At 37.8% G+C, this 18,018-nt stretch overlaps 2 protein-coding genes across 7 annotated transcripts in view; one reads left to right on the top strand and one right to left on the bottom strand.

The window, feature by feature from the left end:
• The window catches only part of RBSN (rabenosyn, RAB effector), a 25,620-nt gene extending 15,870 nt beyond the window's left edge, over nucleotides 1-9,750 (top strand). For all 6 annotated transcript variants that reach the window (XM_007429465.4, XM_007429466.4, XM_007429468.4 and 3 more), the window contains 5 exons: nucleotides 1,719-1,789; nucleotides 3,231-3,317; nucleotides 5,029-5,131; nucleotides 6,609-6,713; nucleotides 7,727-9,750. In XM_007429465.4, the coding sequence (XP_007429527.1) occupies nucleotides 1,719-1,789; nucleotides 3,231-3,317; nucleotides 5,029-5,131; nucleotides 6,609-6,713; nucleotides 7,727-8,863 (1,503 nt within the window). In that variant the 3' untranslated portion in view covers nucleotides 8,864-9,750. The remainder of the gene's footprint in view (nucleotides 1-1,718; nucleotides 1,790-3,230; nucleotides 3,318-5,028; nucleotides 5,132-6,608; nucleotides 6,714-7,726) is intronic.
• Nucleotides 6,605-18,018, bottom strand: MRPS25 (mitochondrial ribosomal protein S25). The gene is made up of 4 exons (XM_007429464.3): nucleotides 17,779-18,018; nucleotides 16,705-16,811; nucleotides 14,716-14,803; nucleotides 6,605-13,733 (listed from the first exon to the last, which is right to left on the bottom strand). The coding sequence occupies exons 1-4, from the start codon at nucleotides 17,910-17,912 to the stop codon at nucleotides 13,550-13,552; spliced, it is 513 nt and encodes a 170-aa protein (XP_007429526.1). The 5' UTR covers nucleotides 17,913-18,018; the 3' UTR covers nucleotides 6,605-13,549.

The raw sequence follows: 18,018 nt of genomic DNA, 5'->3' as shown, positions 1-18,018 counted from the left end.
GAAGATACAGTATAAAAATAAATAATAAATATATTCCAAGAATTGATGGTAATTGGCGAGTATTAGGCTCAGGGAGCATCATCAGGAAGCTAGCCACCCCCAGGGTTGATTAAAACTCTTATTGCTCCACGCAAGCTGGCAGAGCCAGGTCTTTAGTCATTTCTGGAAAGCCAGGAGGTTAGGGGCCCGCTGCACCTCTCGGGGGAGAATATTCCAGAGGGCAGGGGCAGCCGGCATTCTCTTTTTCTATAGGCAAAGTTTACCATTTTTAGTAAAATAATAAAGTATCAGTTGTATACTGTGCACTGTTGACAGAAAAACATGGATCTTACATAGCTAATGCAACCATACAATAGTATGTGAACTAGATTCATTCCAATTCTAACAGCTCAGGCGATCTTTGTAACTGAGGTGATCATAGAGATGCCTGTGCATCCACTTGCTGTTGACTTATCTACTTCATGAATCCTTTTTGAAGGAAATTGCAGACCCTGCAATGAGGGATTTAAGCAAACTGGTAATCTTACAGACTACAACAGTTTAGTGGCCTGTGCTGGTTTCATAATCCAGTTAAGCATCAGTATGTTTTTGTAGGAAGCTTTTTTTTCTCTTTGTTGAGTAAACATGGTCCACATTTTAAAAGGTATGTTAATAGCCCAGCATCAGCACAGTCTGTCTGAATTGCTAGAATTTGAACAACTGAGATGGAGTGCAAACCTTTGAATATTTTTCTCACTGGTATGTTTGGCTTCTCACAGCAAAGATGTGAAAAAATAGATTTAAAATTCACAGATTTTCTACAAGCTTAAATGCGAACAAGTAAAATTCATAGATGTGTTAAAATAGTAATAGCTAAGCTATATTTATATATATGTATGTATGTATGTATGTATGTATGTATGTATGTGTGTATATATATATGCATATATATATATGTATGTATGTGTGTACCACCCATAGGGGTGAGAGGGGAATTTGTGTGTGTGTGTGTGTGTGTGTGTGTATGTATGTGTATGTATATATATATATATATATATATATAAATAAACACACACACACACACACACACGCACTTTCATACCTTTCATCCCATCTTTGTTAACCACTTGGATTTTTCCTTTTTGTTTGTTTTTAAAGTGCATTTAAAGAGCACTTGAAATTGATTGTGTCAGTCTCTTTCACTGTTGGTTTTGCTGTGATGTTGATTTTCCAGAGATTTTTGAACTGGAAAATTTTCTGGATTATTTTTCTGGTGCACTTTTACATAATTTGCATATGAAAACGTTCATTTTGGATGACAAAATTGCCCTGTGCAATTAGCACTGTCAATATTGTGGGACAGAAAATTTTCAGTGGAAAAATGATGTATTTTTTTCAGGTAAAGTTCTGCCCCATTTCATGATTACCTTTGAGACCAGAAACTCCAATCTAGAAGTTTTCAACTATATGGCTGTTGAATGTATAGGAGCAACCTATTCAGCATTACTTTCCCATCCACTACAGAAAAGCAGTTTACCAAAGAAAGTCAAATATTTCACTTTGTCTAGTAGGCTCTGATTGCCTTAATTAATAGATCTTGATCCTGTATAGAATTAGAGTTAGGTCAACTTAACAAACTCATATAAAGGAAAGGAAAAATTGGATGCATATAACACATTTATATTTGAATTATATAATTGCAAGTAATTTTAATATGTTGATTTCTTTTATTAAACAAGAAACTCCGGCTTTGCATGGAAAAAGTTGACCAGAAGGCCCCAGAATACATAAAGATGGCAGAATCATTAAAGTAAGCCTCTTTAGTTATTGTTGTTTTTTTAAATTGAATATGTCTTGAGCATAAAACACACAGGAAAGAAGATGATTGTGTATTTTAAAAAAATCAGAAAAGCCAACTATTAATTAGATATTAAGAACTATAAAGCTGATACATTGGAAAGCTATCTTTCAGTTTTGTAAAATCTTAGTACGCCATACAAAGTTAATATTTACTGTTTTCTTTGGGACAGCTGTTACATTTGTCTTATTGTTAACTGAGACTTAGAACTAATTCTCATGCTATATCCGAAAGTCTCCTTAATTTTTTTCCAGTGTTAACAGTACTGGGTGATACTTACACAATTATATTTTCTGAATTGTATTTATTTATTTAAAAGGCTTATATGGCTGTCCTTATGTACCATAACCTGGGCAATTCAGAAAAGCAGCAATAAATAAATAAATAAACAAACCCACTGTTAAAAACTTATAGCACTCCAAAAATAAACATTTCTCCATACATCAACATCTAGATTTACTGAGCTGGACTGGATACTGATCTGTGAAATGTTTGTCATAATATATTAGCTAGTCTTTAGGGTATGGAGTTTGAACAATAGTATCCTTTTGTAAAATTGCTGGTGCTTTTAATTGAAGATTTCAATTTGTAGGTTGAATCCATACATTAAAAAATAAACACCACTTTGAGTTGGAACTTGCTCTCAGATAAGTCTGTGTAGGGTTACTTTCATGTATATACATGCTTTAGCTTTTGAAGTGGTACAGAACTTGAAAATCTGATCATTCTTCCCTACCTTTTTCAATTAAATTTCTTTAACAGACATTTAAAATAGATACTTTGTTATTCCAGATTAATAATTTTTTGAATCTAACTAGCTTGTAGTAGAAAACAAGAATATAAATGATTAATAAAGTGTGTCTGTAGGTGTCCATATGAGTATGGTGAGAAATACAATTTCAGAAATTTAGAAGGAAAATATCAAAAACTCTAGGACAAAACCAGAATCAGAGCCAGAATGGTCAGCTTCTCTCTGTAGTAGGTGGCAAGTATACGTGTAAATACTTGGCTACCAAGGCTGGTTATAATTTTGTACACCTTTGGATTTGTGTCCCTATAAGTGCGTCTTTAATCTTGCAAAGAATAAGAGCTTTGTGATGCTAATCCTGAATCAAGCTGCTTCACACCCTAAAAAGGTGTTTATCAATGTAGAACTCATTTTACTGAGCTAAATAATTTCCAGAGAAATTGATGACAAAAAATGCACCAAGATCTATATTTAGTATTCATGATTTTTTTCCCTTTCTTTCATAACTCATTCACAGTTCATGAATGGGCAAGACTAGTGTTTTAAATGAGGCAATGTCTATAAAATTCTTCACTTCAAAATAACTGCTGTATTTATATGGATAAAAACAGTTTAGAATATTTAAATGTGCATTTTTTCTTTCAGTGCTGGAGAGGCAACATACAGTCTTGAACATGCTAACAATCTTAGGATAGAAGTGCAGAGAATGTATGAATTAATAGATGCTTTAAGGTAAATGGAAAATATGGAGATGGAATGTATTTATTAATTAAATTTATATGGCTGCCCATCTCACAAAAAGTGACCGGGCAGCATACAACAGTCCAATAAACAATAAATATGTAAACAATCATTACATAAAACCATTACACAATAATTATTAAAAACTATGAAAAGTATAAAAACAGAAAAGGAAAATAATAGGCAAAGAGATGTTAATAATAGAGCCACCTCCCTAGCTCACCTGTCCCCTGGGGTCCCTAGGCCTGCTGACTTAACCAGGTCTTGAGAGATCTTTGAAAACTCAGGAGTGATAAGGCCAATCTCATCTCTGGGTGAGAAGGTTCCACAATGTGGGCGCCACAGCAAAAAAGGCCCTCCGCCTAGGGCCCACCAAATGTAGCTCCCTAGTTGACAGAACCCATAACATACCCACTCTGCTAGATCTAGTGGGGCGGGCAGATGAAATTGGGGACGGGCAGTCCCTCAGATACTCTGGTCCCATGCCATGAAGAGCTTTAAAGGTCAACACCAGTACCTTGAATTGGACCCAGAAACAGACTGGTAACCAATGCAGCTTGCAAAGCAGAGGTGTAATGCGTATTCTACTAGAAACACACATAACTGCCTGCACTGCCACATTCTGGACCAGTTGAAGTTTCTGGATACTCTTTAAGAGCAGCCTTGTAGAGCGCATTGTAGTAGTCCAACTGGGAGGTGACCAGGGCCTCAGTGACTGTAAGGCCCCTCAGTCCAGGAATAGGTGCAACTGGTGCACAATACGAAGTTGTGCAAAGGCCCTCCTAGCCATGACTGCCACCTACTCATTGAGCAGGAGTTGTGAATCCAGGAGGACCCCCAGATTGCACACAGGGTCTGTTTGGGGCAGTGCAACCCCATACAGTACCAGCAATAGTATAATCCCAGAACTGGAAGGCCTCAGAACCCCAAGCCACTCAGTCTTGCCAGGGCTCAGGTGAAGCCAGACCCTCACAGCCTCCCCCACTGGGATAAGACATCCATAGCATCACTTAAATCGCCAGAAGCAGAGATGTACAATTGGGTATCATCAGCGTACCATGGTGATGAAGGAGCTCACCCAGCGGTCTCATGTTGATGTTGAATAGGAGAGGAGAGAGCACTAACCCTGACGACAGCCCACACAGTAGGGGTCAAGGACGGGATCTCTCCTCCCCAATCAACACTGACTGGAATCAACCCTGGAGAAAGGAGGTGAACCAGCACAATACTGGGCCACCCACCCCCAATCCTCTAAGTCGATTCAGAAGGATACCATGGTTGACAGTATTGAAAGCCTCTGAGAGATCAGGTAAGGCAAGGATGGATGCACTACCACCATCCTGCCCACGCCAGAGATCATCCAAGAGCTTGATCAATGCTGTTTCCATCCCATACCTGGGTCTGAATCCTGACTGAAAAGAATCCAAATAATTTGTTATAGTATTATTTTTTATTTGGTTTATATATTTTTTATTTTCAATGAAGATGAACATTTTTTTCACAAGACATAAATTGGTGAGATACTATATATTTTACTGTCAAAATAAATCCATGCTGCCAATTACATATTTTACCAATACTTGGCATTACTTAAAATTTATAATTTTTTGGAAACTGTCTAACTATCTGCCTTGTGTTTATTTTTCTTAGCTGACTATTTTGTGGGTATTTCTAATTCACTTCTTTTGTTTGTTTGTTTCAGCAAGAAGATTCTGACTTTAGGGTTGAATGAAGATCCACAACCTCATCCCAGAACTTTACAGCTTCAGAGGATGATTAGATATTCAGCCACACTTTTTGTTCAGGTAGGATGAGCTGCTTTTAGACGTATTAGTTCACCTAAGGCAATACCAGATTACATACTGACACCCTAAACATTTTTCAGTATGTTTTAAAACTTGTCATTTTGTTTTAATGATTTATATTATGAAAATAAATAATTATTTTTAAACACTTCCTCACCTAATTACCTGTAAGTTGTGTCAATAACTATGTTGGTGTTTAGAAGGCTAATGAAATTTTTTGCATTGTGTGGTAGTGATGGGAATGGTTTCTTAGCACTGTAACTGGATTCCGATTTAGCAAGCTATTACATGATATCATGGGGAAAAAATCCTTGTTACACTATGGTATTTCAGTCAAATAACCTAAGCCCAAGAAAATAATGTTAGTCTATTCTCAGGTTTTGATCCTTTACCTCCCTCCTCCTTTGTTTGAAACTGCATTTTAATAATTCTGAGATGCTGACTTTTCATAGAAGTATATAATTGTGGTGTTGGAAAGGACCACAAGCCCAACCTTCTGCAATGTGCAGGAATGCCAATTAAACTGTTCTCACGATATGTCTATCCAGTCTTAAAAACCTCCAGAGATGGAGAATCCACAGCCTCCATAGGTAATCTCTGGAAGACAACGTAAATCTTTGATACAATACATCCTTCTAATGCTGCTAGCTCATATTCACCTTGTTATCAATGACCACACCCATGTCCTTCTCTGATGTAATTCTTCCAAGCCATGTACCTCCCTTCTTGTATGTGTGCCCTGTATTTTTCATCCCTGCATGTAATACCTTTCCTTTTTTTTCTGAGAAGGGCATCTTGTTCTTCTCAGCACAGTCCACCTGGCTCAGATTAGATTGCAGTCTCATTCTCTCATTCTGGTGTTTTAGGAAGCATATTTGATCTGTTCGTTTAAGTGTGTGTAAAACTGTTCTGTTCTTTTTCTCTATTATCTTTGCACTTTAGATATGTTAAAAAAAAAAAAGGCTAGACTGGGAAGTTGAAAAACATCCCAGAAGCAGGCAATTGCAAGACACTTCTATATTGTTGCCGAGAAAATTGCAGAGATATATTCATGAAGTCACCAGGAAAAAAAAATCATTTGGAAGAGATTTGACTTACTTCCTTTACTGATCTCTTATTTTGAACCCTGCTATTTGATGCTATGTATAGTCGATCACATTTTAACTTGAATCAAATCAAATCAAACCTTTATTATGGTCATAGACCAGCATACATTTTAACTTGTTTTCTTTGACACATAGTTTGAATGAGTGGGCATTGTTTATATTTTAACCACTTAAAGTATAATGGAATATATAATTTATATATAGTGTGTGTATGTTTCTGTATGTGTGTATGTATGTATATGTGTGTGTGTATGAATGTATATGTGTGTGTACACACACACACAAGAAACATATTTTTTCGTTTTGAGTAAGATCTAAATCCTGGTAGCCTATACCCTTTAAAGTGATATTTTGAAAAAAAAAATCCTCAGGAAAAATTGCTTGGCCTAATGTCTTTACCGACCAAGGACCAGTATGAAGAACTGAAAGAGAGAAAGAAACAAGAATTGGAGAGAAAACTACAAATGGAAAGACAGGCAAGTATTTCAATCAGCATACATTTCTAACATTTATTTTCTGTTTGTTTGTTCATTGATTAAAGTATTTCCTTTCTGAGAATCTTTTGAATTTCTTTCTGCCAAACAGTTGAAATTAGTGAGACATAAATCTACAACATATTTAGAATCTGCTTAATAAGAATGACTTTTTTATATTTCTTGTTCGACTCAGTTCTTTCTTGTGCTCTTTTGGAAAAAATCCACATCTTTTTTAGAAATTTCCATAATTTTTCATAGGATTTCCAAAATATTTTAGCCAGGAGAAAAGCTGTTCTTCCCTCAGGTTTTTGTTTTGTTGTACTCTTTTGTTACTTTACTTTACTGTTATTTTACGAACTTAAATATATGTATCTTACTGAAATAACAATCATATTTGGCACATTACATTTAAAAATGTATTAATATTAAAAAAAATGATTAGGTAGTGACTTCTAATCTAATCTGTCTGTGAGTTAATAGACTGCTGATCATTCTACTGCAGTCCCAGTTCTTTGAGATCAAGTCAAAGTGGCAGGAGGATAGAAAGCATTTCAGTCGTTATAAGAGAGAATAAAATAATAAAAGTTGCTGGAGCCTTTCTTTATTTTCTTGTGGAGATGGCTGTTTATCCCATGTGCAGAAATGTGTCTTGTACTTGCTAATTCCACTTAGGTTCAGTTCTGAAACTTCAGTGATCCTATTCAGGAAATTATTTTGGTTAAATAAATTTTAGATAATTATGGAGATGAACAGTTGATGAACAGATGAACAGTTAAAAATAATAATCCCTCATATTCCATCATTTCAAAGATTCCATTTTTTGAGGTGGAGAAAAAAAGAGCTCAGGGGGAAAAAAAAGGAAGACCTCTTCTCTCCAATATATTTGCCTTTCTGTCCCTCACAAATCTATATTAAAAACTGAGGGAGTATTGGCAGAAAGAGTTGTTGAAACGTGGACTCGTCATATACCTTAATTCCTTTTAAATTTTCCCTTTATTTATTTTTTTGGCTAGGTGACATATGAAACCCAGAGACGACTAGAAGAGAAGCCAGCAGACCACACTTCCAGATCCTTAGCATTCAATGGTGAGGTACCCCGAACAAAAAGTGTTGCAGTAAAGAAAACTGAAGGATGGCTACCCACTGCTAGCATATCTCGGAACCAGGAACTTGCAGACCCACTTCTTCAACAGATCGATAATATCACATCCTTCATTAAGCAGGCAAAGGAAGCAAATCGTCTAGATGAAGTCCAGATGCTGCAGGAGAACCTGCGACAACTTCAGGATGAGTATGATCAACAGCAAACTGTCAAAGCCATTGAACTTTCTAAAAAGCAGGCTGAGATGGAGGAAATGCAAAGAGAGCAATTGCAGATCCTGTGTGAAAAAGAATGGAAAAGAGATCATAAAAAAAGGATGTCTCAACATTCACGGACACGTTCGCTGGATTTCAGAGAAGTGAAGCATGATAAACCTGAGATTGAGAAGGAAAGCATAAACCAAATAGCACAGGCTTTGGATCTAGATATGGTTCAGAACAAAAATTACTCTGGCTCCAAGGCTTCTTCCCCAAGTGAGGGTGACAAATTGTCAGATAGTGAGAATCTAGTTTTGGTTTGCCAACCTCTAAGAGCCTCAGAGCATGAGAAAGCCTCCATAAACCATTTTGAAGATACTTTAGTAATTAGCCCTCCAAAGGGTGAACCTGATAGTCCCTTTCCTGAAAACTCTGCAGTGGCTTCCTTGACTACTGATGCCTTGCACAGCTATAAAAGGGAATACAATCCATTTGATGAGGAGGAGGAGGATTGTCAGCAAGCAAATGGGGTAGCTGTCAGTGCTCCAAACCCATTTGAAGATGCTGTTGGAAATCCATTTTATACACCTGTAGGTAATCAGGAATCTGGGAATCCATTTGAAGAATCATTGTCTTCCTCTTTGAATCCTTTTGAAGTTGAGAGTGATAATGAAGTTTCAGGAGAAGATATCATAGAAGAGGAATTACTTCTCCAACAGATTGATAATATCAAAGCTTTTATTTTTGATGCCAAACAGAGTGGACGAATGGATGAGATAGAAGTATTGACTGAGAATTTAAAAGAACTTAAGAGCACACTTGCAAAACAGAAGGAGAAATCGGGCTGCTGAACTAGGAACTATATCCACGCAGTTTTGCAGATCCCAGAGGAGGGAAGGTCAAGGTAAAATGAAATACATTGAAAAAGGTGTTCAGGAGCAGAACGAAGCTTAGGCACTTTGGTATAGGTTTTCCACTATTCAAATGTGCAAATAAATCAACACTATTTAAAATGTTATAATTACCTGAAACTCTTTTTCAAACACTAAAAAATGTGTTTAAAACTTACCATAGTCCGTATTGAGTCCCAACCCAAATTTAAGAACATAATTTTATTTCTTAGCACCTGCTTTATCTCTGATGTAAAATTCAAAGGGGGAAACGGGGGTTTTAAAATGCAGGAAATTATTTGCAGTCCTCTGACTTCTGAATTGATTTTCGATCAGCAGGTAGGGTTATACATGCTTCAAAAATGTAAGAACTGCTTCAAGCCACTTCTTTGCTACTCGTTAAAGCAGCAGCAACTTTTCTCAGACTTGTACAGCAACCTGAAAAATGGTTTTGCTGCTTCTAAGAAGCTTGGTGCTCACATGAGTCCAAAGCATTTCCTCAGAATCCTTTTTGAAGCTTGCACAGCCCGGTTAACAAGAAATTAATACTGTCTTACAAATTCTCACTGGAATTCAACTGGTATCCCGCCATCTTTATATTTTGAGGAAGCAGAAGGAGAGAAAATAACTCACTGTTCAATAGAAGGAAGCCTTTCATTGTAGGAACATTAGTTGGATTTCATCTCTGTTGAACATTAAATGAGCTGGTGAATTCATCAAAAGAGGGTAATTGCCAGATATGCTTAGAGGAATGTTAAAAAGCAGGACATTGCTGAAATGTTCTGATCCACAGAGTATAAAGGCCAATGATCTGCCTGTGCAATACAAAAGATAACCTAAAGTAATTCTAATGTAGTTCGAGTAGTTGTGATGCTGTATCTTTGTTTTACAAAACAAATGCATAAAGCCTAACGGAACATAATGTATTCTTTTCCTTTACCTGTTCTTCAGGTGATTAAACTATTTATTTTAATAGCTTTTTCCAGCTAATTCTGGACTATACCTTTTGTAAGGATGTTGAACATTTATCACACTCTCAAACTACAGAGTTTCCAGGCTTGCAGAAATGTCATAATAGGTAAACTGTTTTCTGCTTGCAAAAATTAGGAGATTTACATCCAGGAGAATTGTGCTTTAAGGGGGCCATCCTGGGTGTCCACTTGATCAGAGCATAAATTAAAAACTAGAAGGTCCTCTCCATGTTTCTTCCTAACTTTATCTCTGTCTAGGATTGAAGGAAATTTTCAGTCTAGATTTGAAGAACATTCTGCTTTTATAAACCCTGAGTACAAGAAAGACCAAAATGAACACATTTTGGGGAAGAAAAAGGACAGCGTTGATGTACCACCTCAATTTGTTGTTTGGAGGATTTGTGCAAACCCTAAATGGAGGTTATGAGATTCTTAGGGTTGAGTTATTCATTTGCAACAGTGAAGATTTTTTTCTTTTATTGATCTGCCAGCTGTGAACAGAAATGTTTAGGGACTGTTAAATGTTAAATAATTTCTGATTTCAGTTGTACTGAAAGAATTTTATTTTGTTGCATTTAATTATTTTGGGGACTTAAAACCAATTTTAATTGTTTACACAGGAAAGACTTACTTGGAGAGTATTATGGACTTACGGGAATGGGAAGAAGGCCCGAGCATTAATCATCAATCTGATTTTGGAAATTGTTCCCATTTAGAAAAGCTGGCATAGATGATACTGTACACAGTATAGGTGGGCACTAAATGTTACATTCCTCAAGGATTTGGGGTAATATGGTCAAGAACTAAGGCAGCACTTTACACATTAAGCATTGTTAATCGTTTTCCATTTTTAGAGGGAAAAGCTAGCTTAGCTATGATTTCATGCATCGTAACTCAGCTGAACTCAGTGGCAGCCTGTTATAATAAACCCTGAGTTCCTGTAGAAGCTGACTTGAATGCTCCACATAGGGCCATAATATTCTAAGGATACTTGTTATGAGTTTAATGTTTTTAAAAAATGGGAGCATCTGGAAATGAACTTGTAGCGCACTAAACAGGACTGAGCTGGAATATGAGCATAAATAAATAAAATGTATTAAAAATGGATACCTATAAATTGAGCTAGCAGCAAAGTTATAGTTATTATTTAAGGTAAAACTGTATTAAGGACAGCAAGGCAACAAACTTGATCTGTCACTCTTTGTGTAGTCCAGCCAAAATGAAGGTTTCAGTGGCTTTTTAAAACCACATTTCCTTGTTAAATGCGGTCTGCCTGGTTTCTATGTATGCCATAGTCTAATACTTTATAAGACACAGTATTGATGTATTTTATTAATAAATATGTTGGTTGTAGCTCTATAACTGCAAGTCAATGTGGAATTATCCTTCTTGATAATTCAGTGATTGTCCCACATTCTGTCAGCCTTCCATTTGTACTACTGAATTGACACAATGAAAATGAACAAGACATGCCATTATGAGACTTAACACTAATGACATTTGTTTGTACATTTGCATGCACTAGTTTGTAAACTTTCTGATGAAATAAAGTAAGATTTTTGTTTCTGTGAGTGTGGAAAAAGTGATTAGGTCAACATCAGCTGCAGCATTCTAGTCTTTCATGTGAACTGCACATTTCTTGGCATCTTATCGGCAACATGCAGGAAGCCTCTTTATACTAAGCCAGGCAATTTGTCCAATGAAGCACTGTCTACATTGTTCAGACAGAGGTCTTTCCCAGGCACGTCTACTGAAAAGCTTCTAAGGATTTAACCTGGGACTTTGTGTTTTGCACCAAGATACTTTCTTCAGCTCAGGTGAAATGAGAAATGCAAATAGGGAGAAAAACCCCTTCTTTGCTTCTCTGGAACAGGATATTTTAAATAAAAATGTGAACAATCTTTAAACCCAAACCTTGCATAGAAAAAGTATGTACCATGATGAAATGTAGTGATTGCCAATACTGCAATTCAAAAAATAATATAAAGGAACAATCAAATACATTTTGGTTGCTATACTGTGAGATATATAACCTTTAGTGTAAAAAAAATCTGAAGTCTGTTTTGAAATAATGTACCATTTGAACCAAGAAAACAAACAGTCTGCACTACAGAACTCATCTTTTTCCTTGCTTTAAAATTATTGTGGCTTTTTAAAAGTCACAATTTTACTTTTATTCTCACCTCTTGGCTTCAGCATAGATAAAATCCTGTGTTGTGTAGGGCATTAGATGCTACTTCTTTTTATGCAGGTGGTACAGTTTTGGCTTCCATAAACATGGAAAGCCTCGATACACACAGTAAGTGATATACAGCTTCTGCTATCTAAATAGCTGATGCCTGCTGATAAAGCTTTTTCAAATACCCAATTTTATCGTTTTAGTAACAGTTATACTTGTATAATGTAAAATAAGACAATCCAGAAGATAATTAAAAACAGATATGGTGATAGGGCAAATAATAAATTGTCTATTTCTTTTCTCAACCAAACTAAAAAAAATTGAACAGAAATTTTGCCATGACCATATTCTCACAACATATTTTCCTGGGTCGGGGGGGGGGGGATTAATCCCTATATTATATTTGATCAAGTCACATACTGGATTAGCCTAAATCCATTCAGTGATCTGTTCTGCATATCTAGTTCTCTAGGCAAAAGAATGGCTCTCCATTATAGAATGTATTGCAAAGCATAGCAGCACAGAACATAATACCTAAGCCAGTGTTTCTCAACCTTAGGAACTTTAAGATGTGTGGGCCAACTTCCAGGATTCCCCAGTCAGTAAGCTGGCTGGGGAATTCTGGGAGCTGAAGTCCATACATCTTAAAGTTGCCAAGGTTGAGAAAACTGACCTAAACATTGGTTTTCTACAAAGGTCAAGCCATGTTCCCCAAATTGTGATTTTTAAAATCTAGTTAGTGTGACTGTGTGCTGACTGGGTTAGATGTTGACCCTGGCTAAGCAGGTTATGGAACAGGCCAATGACTTCTCCCAAGACTCTGTAACATTGAAAGAGAATATCCTTGTGGGGCACCTCTCACAAAATACTTTTCAGCCAATTGCTTGCAAGTTTTTGAACAAGTTAAACATCTACATCACACTGAACTGTTTTATATCCTGCAGCCAGGCAACTTGAATTTGCATCATTATAGAAAGGGTAAACAGATTGAAATGTTATTTCTAACCACTGAAGACTAGCAAAAATCCCATAAATCACAGACATACAATTGTTTTAGCCCTATATCTACATTCAATTAATGAGGAACATTTGTAGGCTTTTAAAATGTAAGTACTTTAAATAAAATCAACTTTTGGAAAAGGAATCAGCATTTCCTGTTCCAATCTTTTTCTCTGTTCCTATAGAACTGCATTATACAATGTGGACATAATCCAAGCTCTCTTTTCCCAGGATGACTGCTCTTCCTCCACAGATAAGAAAACTATCGTTGGCATTATAATCAATATGTCCCAAAATTTGTTCTCTTTCGTTTTTTTAAAAAAAGCATTTATAAAATATTTACCACTCAGTGTACAGCAGTGAAAGAATTAAGCCCATCTACTTTCCTTCCATAAGTCTCTCACAATATTGTATTCTCGTCATGCCTGTAACCAGTCAGTTTCTTATTAGTCGGCAGTCTTTAATTCCTGCTGTGGAACAGCTTGGGGTCAAGGTGGCTTAGGAAATGTCTTTCATGGCAGCTTTGTATTTGCCAGTCATCTCTTTTGGCAGTGGCACTTTACCAGGACAGGGAACTTGGCCATCAATTTCACACATGCATTCCCGCAAGTGGTATTTTTTGGGACCAAATGATGCAGGATGCCATCGCCTCTTTTTCTCTTCTTCTTCCTGGATTGTTCCTCTGTTAAAAAGATGATTTTATGGTAAGGAGGACAGCAAGTGCAATTCAGTGTGCAGCATGCCACAACCATTCATGAATACTTTAACAAGTTAAATTCTGATGAAAGAGGAAATGTGTTCTTTTGGAATGCAAGCAAAAGGTTAACTGGCTACTTTCTATAAGGAAGAGAAACAATTTATACTATCTATTCATACAACATTGTTTTGAACAAATGCATTTCATGATCAACACGCTCTCTGAATAAACAGAATTTCCCACTCTTACTAAGCTATCAGATAAAGAACCAATAAGAGGCAATAATATCAATGTAAGTTCAAACTGAAATATAAGAATTCCCAGGGTATCATTTATTAGGGAATGGTAGCAATACTTTAAAGAATATTTATCTATTCCCCAAATAAATTTAGAAGAAATTATGTCATCTGGGTTAAGGAAGTCCCATTTTTGTCATAGTAATTTAAAGCAATCGTTTCCTATACCGTATGCTGTGTTGGATACCATCTACCTGGGGGGAGGATCCCTACAGGTAGAGGGGATAGAACTGGTGGCCTCCTGAACTATCCTGAACGATCCACCACCACAGGGATCTATTCTCCTAGAACTGTATGAGAATAATTGGATGCTCTTGTTTTTATAGCCACTTACCCTATGTATTCCCCACACTTTGAACACTTTGGAAAGTTCAGAAAATTCCTTTACCTATGGCAGCATTTAGGCTTCTCATTAACAACTCATTTGACATGGATTAGATAAACCTTTGTGGACCTTCTGATTTACAGTAATGCCATTTTTCATTAAAAATAATCCTGGCAGGAACTTTGTTGCCCTTCCCCGCTTTACCTTTTTAATCCATAAGTGAGTAAATGGGTAGAAAAGTCTGCACTTATATTTTATGTCTTATAAATAGACCTAGTGTTGCCCCATACAGTCAGAGCTGAAGTTGGATTCCATGGGCATGCTGACCTTAGTTATTCTGACTTACTTGCTTTTACCAAGAATTTTCTTAATGTGCTCTGCTATCTCTTTGTTAGTCTTCTCTTCCACATCAACCAGGACTTGCTCTCCAGTATCTGCAGAGGAAACAGTGTTACATACAGAATATCTATAGGGATTTTCCCAGAATTACTTCCATGATATGGCAAATCTCTCATACAAATATATACACATGATCATTTTGACCAGAGGTAACTCAGCAACCATTCATACCTGAAACTATCCAAACCCTGATGACTGTAACACATCGTATGTGGCCACTTGCTCTCAAAAAATTCAATTATTTTAAAGCAGGAATGGTTAGCTTTTTTCTGCCCAAAGCCTGCTGGACCTCTTTCGGCCCAGTGTTAGGAACACAGGAAGCATAGCTTTTAATGCACTATGGCTGGATTAAGCAGTGTAACTTTCAATTACTCTTTTCTGTTCCCAATACGAGTGGGATAAGGTTAAGGGCCAAAACAGCAGACCTACGGAAGGCAAGGTACCTTAATAATTATGAATAGTTTAAATGGATACTTAAAACACCACACTTAGAGCTTTCAGCATAATGTACAATAAATATGAGCCATATAAATATAACATGCAACAACAGTAATAAAACATATTTTATTTATACTAAAAAAGAGAGTTGAACTGAATAAAACATATCCCCCAACTGAGGGGAAGCAAATACAGCGGAACAGAATAAAGTAACTAAAATGCCAAAGCAAATCAAATAGCTTTAATCTGGTGCTGAGGAGACTATAATGTTGGTTTCAGATGCAATTCTATCGGGAGGATTTTCCACAATTATACTGCTAGAGCAAAGAAAGCTACATCCTTTGATGTCTACACAAGAGCATCTCCTGCTGATATTAAGATACAAGCAGGCACCCATTTGTTGTTAGGATCCCATGTCAATAAGAACATGGACAACAAGCCAGTTTGGTCTAGTGGTTAAGGCTCCAGGCTAGAAACCAGGAGACTGTGGGTTCTAGTCCCGCCTTAGGCATGAAAGCCGGCTGGGTGATTTTGGGCCAGTCTCTCTCTCTCAGCCCAACTCACTTCAGAGGGTTGTTATTGTGGGGAAAATAGATGGAGGAAGGAGTACTACATTTGTTCACCACCTTGAGTTATTTATAAAAAATAATAAAGGTGAGATTAAAAAATCTAAAAAGAAAAGAAACCCCACAAGAGCATATGGAAAGTCTTTGGATTCTAAGTCTTGAAGTGTGGGGGGAATGGGTATGATTTTTTTTACTAGCCTATAATCCTTACAAATGAGTTTTATGCTTATTATAGCCATGTGAACTTGTACTTCTCCACATGTATCCAACATCTGCAAGATTAACTTCCATCTGCAACTGTCACAATAGTTGGAAGATCACAGGTTCCCCATGCCTGTCCTAGATCAATTCCACAGCATCTTGATACCAATGAAAGACCTTAAAAACATGACACTGAGAAGGAAAAGATAGTATAGTATCAGGTTATCTACTTTCCCTGTCTAATCCTTAAAGATCAGTGCTAAGCAGAAAGATAAGAGCTTATTCCATCTATTTCTGCATATTTTCTTTGCAAGTCTCCACTGCAGACATTTACTACCTCTGCCCTCAAATCTCCACATAAAACAAGCTCAGATCCAGTTTTTTTTTTTAAAATAATCTGGATAAAATAATATCAAAGGTAAACTATTGCTTGCAATTCTTTCTAAGGCAAGCAAACTCCCTGAAGTTAGGACACAAACAAGTACTTTGTTTACCAGCATTGAACACAAAGTGTAACTGCTCAGACTGGCAATTCTGCACGGTTCTATTAGTGATTAGGTATGTCAGCCAGAAAGCTTTGAAGACATGAGCCATTTCCCTCTTTCAAGCAGACAATGTTAGGGATTATTTCCCATGTGTCAGCTACTATTAGAAATAGGGGCACATAAGCAAAGACTATTCTGATCCACTCAGCAAGAGCTGCAAGGAAATCAGACACATGCTCTACTTACCCAAGTAGAATCTTAAGAATGGTGAGGGAGTCATGTTTTTAAACATCACAATCTGCAGCCAAGGATTTTTGTACTGAATCTGAGGTATGTTGAAAAACACAAATTTTCTATGGTAAAAAAACAAAAGCAAGAATGAGAAGCAATGCACTCAGTTTTTTAACCTGGCTGAAGGAAAGGGACAGTTGAAAAAGCATGACAGTCTAGATTTTGAGTGATTCTGTCCACCTGGAGTGACTGATACTGCACATGAATGTATTGCATTTCAGAAAGGTGGCCACGTTATCTATTGCAGCAGAACAATGTCTGTCTGTCTGTCTGTCTGTCGTCCTCTTCAGAGCAACACATTAGTTGGAACAGAAATAAAAGCCAGGGAGAGCCAGTATGATGCCCCCTTGCTGGCTACCTCCCTTCATGATTACTTGATCAGCTGTAAACTGAAGCTATGCAGTCTCTACGGAGTCAAACATACATTTATTTCCCAAAGCGGAGGGCTATGGGCCTTTCCCCATTTGCATAGCACTACAGCACAACCATGCACCGGCAGCCTCTTCTTCCACCCTGGCCCCATGACACTGGCTTCACCTCATCTGCAACCCACCAGGAAGAGAGGTTCATTGTCCTCAGTTGCGCCAGTGTCAAAGAATCACTTTCCTCTCACTCAGGGCATCGTCCAGCGGCAGTTTGTGGTGTATAAAATCGGTTAGGCTTTGCCCCCTTCTTCCTTGGAGGGAAGTCAAGTGACTGGGGTGAAGGGAGCTGGAGAAGGCATTCTCATTTCAGATCTGCACCGGCCTCTCTGCCATAAAAAAAGCGTGCTGCGTTGCTGGCTTATAGATCAAAGCACCGCGCGTGAAGCGGCAACCCAAGATGCCCTCGGCGGCAGCGCCTTGCTCTTCCAGGCCATTTCCACCTTGGTGGAACCTGATCTAAAATAGGGCTACCGCATCTGGGTTGTGCGGCCCCTGAACGGCCATCGGTATTTTGCAGCCCAGCCTTCTCTGAAGCGGAGAGCCCGGCCTCAAAACGCTTCGGGCCGCTGCTCCCTGCCTCGCCCGAGGCGAGACCGACCCTCACCTGGCGCCGTCGCTGAGCTCTCCGTGCGTGTTGTAGTTCACCGTCATCACCTTCACGCAGTTCTTGAAGACGATGTCGCCCTGGCTCAGGTACTGCAGCGTCCTCCGAATAGGGAACCTGCCCTTCATAGGCATGACTGCGGCGGCACCGACGGCTCCACACACAGACGGCGGCCCCAGCAGCCCCGGGAGAAAGCAACTTCCGGCTCGGTCTTGAGCTTCGCACGGAAACTGTCGACCC

Source organism: Python bivittatus, unplaced genomic scaffold, assembly GCF_059951505.1.
Source record: "Python bivittatus isolate LINGU-HERP-01145 unplaced genomic scaffold, Pbiv_v1 ctg000080_np1212, whole genome shotgun sequence".
NCBI classification, from domain to species: Eukaryota; Metazoa; Chordata; class Lepidosauria; order Squamata; family Pythonidae; genus Python; species Python bivittatus.
This window is presented reverse-complemented; position numbering and strand designations above follow the sequence as displayed.